The following is an 11,782-nucleotide window of genomic DNA, read 5'->3' as shown; positions in this document are numbered from 1 at the left end:
CATTGCTAGCCGAGGATGCAGCACTTGCATCCCTAACAGAGCCATCCTTTGCATGCAGTTCCTCCATAAGAGTCTCAAGATTCTTGCATGGTTCCTTCTCCACAGAAGCTTGAATCACCCAGTCAGTTTCATGAAGTCTCCACTTCTTGGATTTTCTTCACTGTAATTCTTTCTCAAGAACTCTTGCACACTTAGGCCTATTCTTACTTCCCTTAGGCCTTCCCAATTTCTTCTTTCTTAGCGAGACAATAAGCTGCCCATTCTTGTGTTGCAAAACAAGCTGCATACCATCATCAACCTGAAGTAGAGGTTCCGAGTTAGAGACATACCTCTTACTGACATGGTCCAAAGCCTTTCGCTTGGACCCAAGCACCAAGTTTGGTCTCGAAGATGATTTCAGTTCCATTGTAACGCTGCCACTGTCCAGTTTCGAATTCTGAACAACAACCAGAGGTAGTCCACGCCCCATTTTCACTGATCCCATAGTTTTCTGAACTTGGGACGTCCAATTCTCCAGGAAAGCAGATAAATTCAACTCTGCAAACAAAGGTGCAGCTTGCATGGTATTTCCAACCCCCGAAGGCTGAACTGAGGAAACTCCATTTCCACCGGCTCTCTAATCTGACTACTCGATCCCGTATCCACAAACGTGAGCATATCCTTAGCAGCCTAGTTTCCATCCCCCTCAGATCTAGGGTTTGGCAATTTTCCCATCAAGGATAGCCTAGCCAAAGCATAAGCTTGCAGTTGAGCTAGGATCTCATCCTTCTCTTTTGTCAACAAGCCATCATAGCCTGTCTCTCCATGCTAAAAAAAACCACAGCTACGATAGAAGCCTCTGACTTTTTCATAGATGAAAGACTGGGAATTTGGTTTTAGGGCCAAGAAGTCGATCCCAAAGAAAGACGTGCTGAGTCCTCCAGATGAAGACTGACATGACTGTTCTTTTCCAACTGAGCCATGGCGACAGGAAGGAGTGATAAAATTTGCTCATGGATAGACCGCGAAGAAACCCTAGCAGATGGCTAGGTCTATTGATGAAATAAGCTAACTTGATTCTAGGAAGTAAAAAAAAATATAAAGAGAGAATACTTTTGTAATTTTTTTTTTCCTATCATTCATATTTTTAATTGAAGTTGAAAGTTTTTCTTTTTAATGGTTTCAGTTTTTTATAGCCTCAATATAAGTGAAAATAAGTGATATTATATAAAAAAGAAAAGAAAAGAAAAAAGAAGAAGTAATTTTACAAATTTATCCTTGAAACATGAATCACATGCTAGACACATGTCAATTTTTAACAGAAGTTAGTGATAGGTACTATTTAAAATGATATTGAAAAGTTCAGATACTGGTTGTGATTAAAATTGAAGTTCATGTATCATCAATAAAATTGAGGATAAGTTCAGATACCATTTATGATAATAACTCTTTATTTTATATTTTCTTGAGTTCTATCAACTTAGGGTTCTTGTTTTTATTATTTTTTAAATAAATCATTGAACTCTTAAATATACAATTCAAGTTTAATCTGCTTTACATTCTGGAATAAGGTATGGTGTACAGATGAAACACAACCGGATAAATGAAGTCATTCTAGTTTACTCCATTTTACTTTTAAGTAGAAAATAATTCGAAAGATTTCATCATCAATCGACATCATTATGGAAAACAATGAAACTCATTTATTCTAACAAATAAAATACGGATAAACAGTGCGAATCAAATCTTGATCAGAATCTTCACACAATCTGGCTGCTTTAAGAGTTCAAATGCTTTGTTAATATCTACGAGAGGAACTTCATGAGTCAAGAGTTCATCCAGTTGCATTTCCTATGTGAAGTAGAGTACAGTTACTTTTCAGACTTCTTATATATTTCAAATTTCAAAAACAAAAATGATTGAGAATTTCTTAAACTTTACTACACCCCCCCCCCCCCCCCACACACACACACACACTCTCTCTCTCTGTTTATTAATTCCCTCATGAAGATCTACATTCAACATGAATCTTATTCTAATATTTTAATGTTTATTAAAAGTTTGGTATATAGTCTAGGAAGAATTCGAATTTCATAAATGGTCACTCAATTATGATTTATTCGACACTTTGGTCACTCATCTTTCAAATATATCACTTCGGTCACTCAACTATTACTCTATCAATCACTTTAGTCACCCAAAGAGAAATTTATCTCACTATAATCACTTCTCCCAATCATTCTAACACAGATTTCTCAATTTTTCACAATTGATTGGATGAAAATATCATTAGTATTGTGGCAAATATTTTTTTTTTAATGAAAAAAATTAATTAAGTGACTAAAGTGAATAACAGAATTAAAGTTGAATGACCAAAGTGATATATTTAAATGATGATTGACCAAAGTGTCGAATATGTAAAAGTTGAGTGACCATTTGTGATATTCTCTCTATAGTCTATGTTTCAAATGTTTTTTTTTTAAAACATCCGAGTGCCCCACTTGAGATCAAATTGTGGCTTCACCACCACTCACAGGACTAGCGAGGAGTAGAAGTAGTAACTCAAGACGTACCATATTCATGCATTTGTTGATGAGAATGGGAAGGTCGGTTTTGGCTTTGAGACCTCCAAACAGGGACCCTTTCAAGGTTCTGCCGCTCATCAGGGAGAGAAAATCAATTTGAACGGTTGTTACACCTGAGGCTCCTAGCAAAACTGCTGTTCCTTTACCCTGCAGATTGCAACACAAAATAATAAGAATTAAGATAGAGTTGAATCCAAGTTGGCTAGACTTTTTATGTGTATGAAGACTCGATCTCAACCCAATAAACACGAGAAACACTTTTTTGTTTGTTATGTACCGACCATGAATAATATGTATACATTTTGTGGTGTATACGTGTGTGTGGATATACCATTTTTGTGGCTCCAAGGGCTTCATTGATGAAGGATGCAACGCCAGTGCACTCAAAGCAATAATCTACACCCATTCCATCTGTAGAGTCTTTGATGAGCTTAGAAACTGATTTGTCATGATCGTGATCATGTTCAGATTGGTGATTGTCAGGGTTTATAAAATCAGTCATTCCAAAAGCTATTCCTTTTTCTCTTTTCATCTCATTTTTGTCGACACCGATGATCCTAGCTGCACCTTGCATTCTAGCCCCCTCAACTGCCTGCAGCACCAGTACAACATAACATTGGTTTTAAACTGTTGCTAGCACCAAATATATGTAGAGTATTACGTACTTACCCCTAATCCAACAGCACCAAGACCAATAACAGCAACAGTTGATCCTCTTTCAATCTTAGCTTCCTTCCAAGGAGCCCCAAATCCGGTAGAGAATCCACATGAGAGGAAGCTAGCGTGGGACAGAGGTGGTGTAGTAGTACCATGAGCACCCCAGTTGTGGAGCTTGACAAGGTAATTGACGTTAATGACCATGTACTCGGACCATGTGGAGCATGAAAAGAAGTGGTACAGCATCTTTTGCCCCTTGACAGTCGACATTCTTGAAGTACCATCGAGCATTAGACCGCTCATGGTGAACGGATATTTCAGGCACAGGTTGGACTTGCCTAACAAGCAATTCTCGCATTCTTGGCATTCTGAAACAAACGTTGGTATCACGATGTCTCCTTGTTTGAAATCCTCTGCGCTTACTTCTTCTCCGATGCTCTCTACCACACTGCATAATCCCATATATTAGTGCATCAGATATCTAATTAGAATAAATTAAATATTGACCAAGTGATTGATTAAAAAGTAATAATTACCCGACACCCTCATGTCCAAGAACGCGAGGGAAAAGAGGCTGCAGATAGAGTAGAATTAATTAAAAAAGATGCATGGAGGATATTGATTAATGAAGATGGATGGATGGAATGGATATCTACGTACAATTGGGTGTCCTTTGGAGAAGACGATGTCAGTGTGACAGAGACTGGCATAGAGCATCTTGACACGAACTTCAAACTTATGTGGTGGCTCTACTTGTATCTCTTCCACCTTGCACTCTTCTCCCACTCCCCAACATACAGCCGCTGTATAAATACATATTATCAGATCTGATGAATTGGCACTTGAGACCAGCTCAGTCCGGCCAGTACGTTAATTATGTACTGTAAATTATGACACACACACACACACACACACATATATACACGGGGGCGCAGAGTTATTGCAGACATACCTTTGCATGTTATGACTTGTGAGGCGCAGCTGCTGCTTGTTTTTGACATACCTGATCGACGAGATCGAAGACAAGTGTTAATTTGGCCATATTAATGTACGTAATTCACTTATTGAAGCTTAGCTCTAGTCAATTACTTGCGGATACTCTCAATCCAACTTCAATTCCAAGTCTCAAGAGCGAATAATCGACGGCCTACTTTGCAGACCGAAAGAGTCCGTCCGGTCAGTTGTCTGAGCGATTGATCTCGAAACAGAGCTAACTAGCTTGCTTGTCTGTTTTTGGTGGAATGGAGTTGCTGTAACAGTGTATTCATTTTATATAATGGCATACAGCTGCTCCATTAAACAATACAGTACGCGCAGAGCTGTTTTCAATACTAGTCTAGCTTGACCATAAATCCTTGATTAAAATATTAGGAAGTTACAGGCTAAACGCGAGAGTCAACTCTAACACTAGCCTCTTCCCTATCCATATCAATGTTGGATGAATGAGTCGACTGCATGCCGGCGCAGCTTTGTTGGAGCCAGCTAGCTAGCCTTCCTTGCCTACTTTAGTCACATAGGGATAAGTAGGGGCTACTAGCCTCATTTTTGGCCCTCATAGCAGAAAAGAGTAGAACGCTAATGAAAACCATTACAATGAGAATTAATTGAAGACTTAATAATCAACGGTTGTGAAACTCATTTTTCAATTACATTCGGTAAATCAACCAAAGATGCTTAGATATTCATGAGTATATCATTACTGCAGATTTTCAATTCAATTAACAATCATTAAAGCATTTATAATCGTGATTTATCATTTATAAACATAAACGATTCAGATTTGATAGATTTAGTTCTTCCATTGATTTAATCTAATTCGATACCTTAACGATTAACAATTTGAAAGAAATTTTTACTACTCATGCATACCTAAACATTTAACAGTTGATTTACTGAAATATAATTGAAAAGTAGGTCTCTCAAATTGTTGATTAGAAAGTTCTCAACTAGTCCTCATTTTAAAGATCGATACTCATTAGAGCCTCTCCCATCTTAATAGTATGGGCATGCTAGACTCAGAAGCAAGCGTGTCTGTGTGTGCAAACTCTTGCAAGTGGCAATTTCTCTTCTTTTTCTAACATTAAATAAGACTGAAATGTTTTCAATACATTTTCTTCTATTTTTGCCCTCATATGATCCTTTCAATTCTATTGCTTCGTCATACTTCTTGAGAAGTTCTTTTCTCATAATCTTTTGTTTCTCTCAGATAGAGTATCCTCTTAATTTTGCATTCTTTTTTAAAGAAAATTAATAGGAAGTAAAACAGAGTGCAGAAGAAGGACGGAGACTCTGTTGTTGATATCGGCTATGAAATGTGATGTTGTCCGATCTGCTCATCTTCAGTGAGATCTAGACATCGTCAGCTAGATATGAACAAGGACAAAAAAAAATTGAGATTTAACTGATGAAATTAGCATTAGGTTGGTGTAATGGAGATTCTAATTGAGTTTACAAAATGAAGATATAGATGAATTTTATCCAACTCAGAACTTGACGAGATTAGGAATTAGATGGATGGAAAAGAAAGACTGATATGGATTCTAAATTGAAAAAGAAGGGATAAAACGGAATAAGGATAAATATCTCTGAGTTCACGGGTAGAGGGGAGAGGGCAGAAAAGGAAAGAATTTTTTTCTCTCTGCCTCCGCCACTAATGGAGGCTATCTAGCTGATCATCCATCATCGTCTTTCCTTACTTTCATGATTTCCCCATAATATACATGCAGGCAATTAAGCACCCGCCTATTTAATTAATTAGTTTGTGTGTGTCGTAAATCATACGGATGAGTGATCAATGCATCATAAATGTTGGTCGATTAATACAAGATAAGGAAAACTAATTAAGATTGAATTTTGATCAAATGAGGAGTGGCGCTGTATTTAACTAACTTATAGCTTCAGTTTCATGGAGGTAAATATATGCCGAATAGCTGCAGTCATGTGTGTATCTCGATCGATCGATCATCAGCAGCAAATGTGGACGAGTCGCATAAAATTATGAGATATCGACAATCTCTGCCATACTTTGTTGCTTCTAGATCGATCGCATGGCATACCAACCACAACCAATTATGGCTATATACAGCAACTCTACCAATTTAATTATTGTTGCAAGGAACCCACATAATAATTTGTTGTTGTGCGTGAATGATATGCATGGTGCATTTATTTAGTTACTTACATTGCAGCAATGAAATTGAAACGTGAACTGTATTTTCTTCCAATAGTAAGGAAAGGTTAGCTGTTCTAACAGATATATTTGCTATCATAATGAAGTAAAGTAGTAAACCTTTATAGAGAATCTAACTTTGGTAGGTAGGAAGATCATAAAAACTGACCTAGCATCTGCTCTGCTAGGGTTTGCTTTCTAGGTTTCTAGAAGGAAGATCTACTTACCATTTCGATGGAAATTATTAGTTGGAATTGCAGGGGGATATGCAATGACACTACCATGAGGGCTTTGAAGGACTTGATTGTTCAGAACAAGCCTCAGATTGTTTTTTTTTTTTTTTTTGTGCAAAACGAAGATTAGCAGGAATGAGGATTTTCGATCGCTGCACCAAGCGTTAGGGTTTCCTAACTCTAAGGAAGTACTCAGCGATGGTCAAGCAGGAGGGCTAGGGCTTTTCTGGAGTGCGGAGGTTGATCTCCGGATTCGAACACGATCTGCGCATCATATTTGTGGCGACCCGGAGACCGGATTACCACAGCGCCGCCTCCCCAAGGAACCCTACTCCCGCGACACTTGGAGTAAGTGTTTTGGGACTAGAATTCCTCAAAGAGACAAGGCCTTTAGGTTGGAAAGCAAGAAATCTATAAGCCCGAATTTTTTGGGCTTGTATAGTGGGCTTGGCTCGTAATCACAAGATTACGAACTAGGCGAGGAAGAGGAAAGGAAGGTGGTGTTGAGTTGAGTTTTAGAACCTATGTCAATTTTTAGTTCTTAGCCCCAAGTTTGCATTAAGTTCATTAAATGGTAATTTATGTGAGTCTTCTAGGTCTAGCCCACTAGGACCTAAATTCAAATGGAGGTTCTAACCCTAGGGTTCCACTTTGGTGGTAAGCAAGCACACACATCATCAACCATACATAATGTTACAAAACTTTAGTGAAATCAAGCAAGCCGAAAGGAAATAAACTTTAAATAGAGTAAAACAAATTGTGTCCTCCAAGGATTATCCTCCGTGCCCAAGCTTCAACAACAACAGCCTGCAAAACAAACTAAAGTAGGGGTTAGGCTCCTACATCCAGTCATTGCCCATGCCCGCCCCCATATCTAAGTTTAAAAATATGAGTTATTGTTTTGAATAAAAGAAGTAGATAAAACCGGTTTGCGCTTCCACGTGATCGTCACCACGTAACTACAATCCCACGGCAATTGATCATCTTTCACACTTCCATCACAACCGTCCATCTAGCCAATCACTTTCCGGAATTCATTAATCACAAGGCTAGAGACAAAGGGGAGATAACAAGGGCATGGTGCACACTGCCCACCACCGGTGGCTCAAGGAGGAACTGACCTCTCCTTACATCCCCATCAATTGCCAACACATCAATCCAATCCACGCAAACCATTTCAAGTTGTAAAAACAGATAATTTCCAAAACATGCAAGAGGCCTCATATAAAACATAGTATATGCAAGAAAAGCATAGATAGAGTTAAAGGCATCCCCTACCTGGAACTCGAGCTTTCTCTTGCAGCACTTGGCCTCAATGCAACCTTGTAGCAACCACCACTTCACAAGATCCTACCAAGATATCAAGCCTAGACCAAATAAGTGACAGTAATCACGATAAACTAGGCTAGCTATTCACTCACATAACTCTCCGAATAAAATATTTCCTTTAACCTAATTACTAACTAATAACCAGACCATTTGGGTTCCAATAAGGGGTTTGTTGTTAGGAAGAGGGGGTAAGAACACTTTTTAAAAGACAGGTTGCTGAAAACCGAAAACAGAGTTTTAAAGGAGCTGTCAAGGGTCACGGAATTGTTCAAAATACTTGAGGTAAATTCTTGAGAAATTTTGAAAGAAGGATGGCTTGTCAACCAACTGAGTACGATTGAAATGGCTATTGAATTTCAAGTGAAACCAAACAAAGAGTAAAGGTTTTAAAGGCTGAAGTAAAACAATGTGCAGATTCTTTCCAGAAATACAAGCTTCTGTCCCCCTATTTCAAAATTGCATAACTAATTCTAGAAAAATGCTTTTGGGGTGATTCAAATTCTGGAACGTTTATATATTTGTCTAATATATTTCTCTAGAAGAAACTGACCCCAAATTCTCAACGGTTTAGCTCCAGTTTTGAAATGAATGCAACTGGGTCAGATTTTACTGAAAACTGAAAATCTGCAGAAACTGGTTCTTTTGTGTAAAGCTCTTTTGGTACCCAAAATGGCTGGTTAAGTAGACTCTAAGACACCTATAGAAAGTATCTAAAGCTTCTAAAAGCTTAAAGTCTCAGTCACCCTTCAATACTATAAGGGGAAGGTCTTGTAGCTCACTAACATGATGTTTTGAAGACATGGTGTTTGGACAACAATAACACAAATAAACTCTATGATCAAGCATGATTTCAATGTTCTAAATAACCATGTTCTAGCACAAATCTAACACACTTAAGAGGCATGTCTAATGCTCCTAATGATCTATAGCTCAGGTTGGGTGTTGTAGCTCGATGACATAATGCATTGGAACATGATATTTGGACAGCTACAAACAACAAATAACCTTTGAGCCAAATACGATTCTAATACTCAAGGTGTAGCCATGACCTAGCAGAATCCCTAGGCATTAGAATGGATGAGAAATCAAAATTAAGGCAGCAAGATACCAACAACAGCAGTGACAAGTTCATGCTCTTCAAGAATTCGTAATAACAACCAAAAATACATAGAGTTTTATGGAAAAGACGATACTCACCAAAGACTAATCAAAAAGGTGAGCTTCTCTTGAGGATTTCAACAGGAAAGAGAGCTGAGGGAGCTGATTGGATCGAATCCAACCACAGGCCAAGAAGTTCGCTCAATCTCGAACATGCAAAGTGAAACAGAGACTGCTCAATATGTAAACGAGGTGTTTTGAACGTATTGAGCCTAAAATCCAGGAAACAAAGGGGAACTTGATGGTTCCAGAATCTTACCAAGTGTTTGTACCAGTCTCAAGTAAGACGTGAGGGATTCGGATAGAGCAAGAGAGGAAATTCAAGCAGAAATCCGGAACAGGCTCGTTTCAGAACAGCTTCCGCTTCGAGCGGTGTACAGGACTCAAATCGACTCCGACGGAGCTGAAATTTTGAGGCTAAATAGAGGAGACATAGACGAACAACTTTGGTGAAGAAAGTTTTTTCATCGGAGGTCTCTAACTAGGTGTTTTTGGGCTCGTAAACAGACTGATGTGTCCAGGGACGAGAGGAAAGGTGAGGAGAGAAGGGTGAGTGACGATTTATGGCCTGGGTTCTCTCTTTTGAAGGTCTGAGGAGATGTTCTTGGAGGAGTTGCCCTTTGCATGATGGAAACGTGGAGGGGAAGAGCTGAACGATGCTCCCTTTCTCTCTGTCCAACTCTGACGTGAACAAGGAAAGAGGAAAAGCTGAGTTTTGCGTGTGAAGGAGAAGGCTCAGCTTTGGGCAGATAAATTTGGGTAAAAGTAAGAAGTTGTAAAAACCAAGAGGATGGGGAAAATAAAAGTAAAATAAGTAAATATAAGGAAACTCAAAAATTAAAATGTTGGCATGACCAAATAAAGATTGGGCCTCACCAAACTTGGTACTTAGATAGGAAAACGGTAAAGTAAGTTTTGTCGGAATTTTTGCTCGAGTTTGAAGGAGTAAATAAATTGTGCTTTCAAAAGTCAGTGAGATGGTTGACGAGTAAGCGTCGGGTAAGGCGAGTAGGAATTCAACCAATGGGTAAGGAATGAGGTAAAACGAGAAATCGTAAACGCACGCACAAGTATATTTCAAAATTATGCAAAGATGTCATTATGAGCTACAAGGACCATATTGGATCAAGGGAGAGGTTTGGGTCAAAGGTTGACTAACTTATTGGGTTAGGTTCACTAGCATACCCGTCGGTTGGGTGTCCAGAGTAAATTTTGGACTCTAACCTTACGCTATTCTCGGGCCCAAGGCCCAAGCCCAAACTATTTCCAAAAGTATTTAGCCGAACAAAGGTCGCGAAAAATTTTCCCGTCAAAAAGTGACGTTTGGAATTTCACGGGGTCTACAATATTGATGCAGAGATCCATGGAGGGCCGGGAGATCCAAGATGGCGTTTAATTTGCTTTTATGGGTATGCACGTACTGCAGACCGAGATCGATCGTGGCAATTGCTACGCGATCTAGGGGACATGGATTCACTGCCGTGGGTGGTGATCAAAGACTTTAATGAGATTCTCAACAATGGAGAAAAGTTTGATGGACCTCCTAGAGCAGAAAGGCATATGCGTGGCTTCAGAGAGGCTCTTGGGTACTGCGATCTTCTTGACCTAAGGTTTCAGGGCTCTAGAGCTACATAGTGGAATTCTAATATGCATCTCAGATTAGATCGTGCAGTTTGCACCCCATCCTGGTTTGACGTCTTCGGATATGCTAAGGTGATCCATTTGCCACCAAGTAACTCTGATCATATCCCAATCTTCCTCCAAGCTAGTGCAGTTCTGATACCGAGGAGGCCAAAACATCATCGTTTCAAGTTTGAGTCTCTCTGGTTACAACATAAAGATTGTGATTCTCTTGTCACAGAGAGTTGCCAAACTGAGTTTACTGGAGTTCCTATGTTTCAAGTTGTAAAGAAGATAGTGCACACTCGTCTTGTCCTGGATAAGTGGCAGAGGGAGACGTTTAAATACCGGCAACAGCAGATGCTCGGTGTACGTGCTAGATTGGAGGAACTATTAGACTCTACCGCTATAGTAGTGATTCAAGAGGAGAAAAAAATGTTGATGGGAAAACTTCAAACACTCCTATCTCAGGAGGAAGCATTTTGGAGACAAAGGGCAAAAGTATGTTGGTTGAAGGAGGGAGATCAGAACACCGGTTTCTTCCATAGAAAGGTAGCAAACAGAAAACGAAAAAATGCCATTCATGGGTTATTTGATGAGCAAGGGGTGTGGCGTGATGATGATGAAGGGGTAGAACAGGTTGTTACCCAATACTTCACCGATTTGTTCACGGCTTCACCTATTGAAATGGAAGCCATGAATCACACTTTGGCAGCTATAGAACCATGTGTGACACCAGCCATGAATGAGACACTTTGTGAGCAATATTCAGAGGATCAGATACGCTCTGCTTTATTCCAAATGTATCCTACAAAGTCACCTGGCCCTGATGGGATGCCACCGCTTTTCTTCCAACATTATTGGTCAGTAGTTGGTAAGGATGTAACGGAGGCGGTACAAAACTTTTTACATATGGGCAACTTGTTGAAGCAGGTAAATTTCACACATATTTGCTTAATTTCGAAAGTTGATAACCCTGAGAGAATATCAGATCTTAGACCTATTGCACTTTGCAATGTTATTTACAAAATTTGTTCAAAAGCTATTGCAAA

At 39.2% G+C, this 11,782-nt stretch overlaps 1 protein-coding gene and 1 long non-coding RNA gene across 3 annotated transcripts; both read right to left on the bottom strand.

Moving 5' to 3' along the window:
- Positions 1 to 1,511: 1,511 nt before the first annotated feature.
- Positions 1,512 to 4,475, bottom strand: LOC133717344 (CYP enzymes assisting alcohol dehydrogenase-like). Its single transcript, XM_062144042.1, has 8 exons — positions 4,311 to 4,475; positions 4,174 to 4,224; positions 3,882 to 4,024; positions 3,758 to 3,795; positions 3,234 to 3,669; positions 2,896 to 3,156; positions 2,553 to 2,711; positions 1,512 to 1,830 (listed from the first exon to the last, which is right to left on the bottom strand). The coding sequence occupies exons 2-8, from the start codon at positions 4,220 to 4,222 to the stop codon at positions 1,720 to 1,722; spliced, it is 1,197 nt and encodes a 398-aa protein (XP_062000026.1). The 5' UTR covers positions 4,223 to 4,224; positions 4,311 to 4,475; the 3' UTR covers positions 1,512 to 1,719.
- Positions 4,476 to 7,121: 2,646 nt separating this feature from the next.
- On the bottom strand, positions 7,122 to 9,770 carry LOC133717854 (uncharacterized). Of its 2 annotated transcripts, none has more exons than XR_009849972.1 (3): positions 9,370 to 9,770; positions 9,150 to 9,282; positions 7,122 to 7,973 (listed from the first exon to the last, which is right to left on the bottom strand). It is a non-coding gene; the product is annotated as an uncharacterized LOC133717854 (long non-coding RNA). The 2 variants fall into 2 exon arrangements; XR_009849973.1 differs by having other exon boundaries at positions 9,150 to 9,256.
- Between the last annotated feature and the right edge of the window lie 2,012 nt (positions 9,771 to 11,782).

The sequence above is a fragment of the Rosa rugosa genome, chromosome 6, assembly GCF_958449725.1.
Source record: "Rosa rugosa chromosome 6, drRosRugo1.1, whole genome shotgun sequence".
Classification (NCBI taxonomy): Eukaryota; Viridiplantae; Streptophyta; class Magnoliopsida; order Rosales; family Rosaceae; genus Rosa; species Rosa rugosa.
This window is presented reverse-complemented; position numbering and strand designations above follow the sequence as displayed.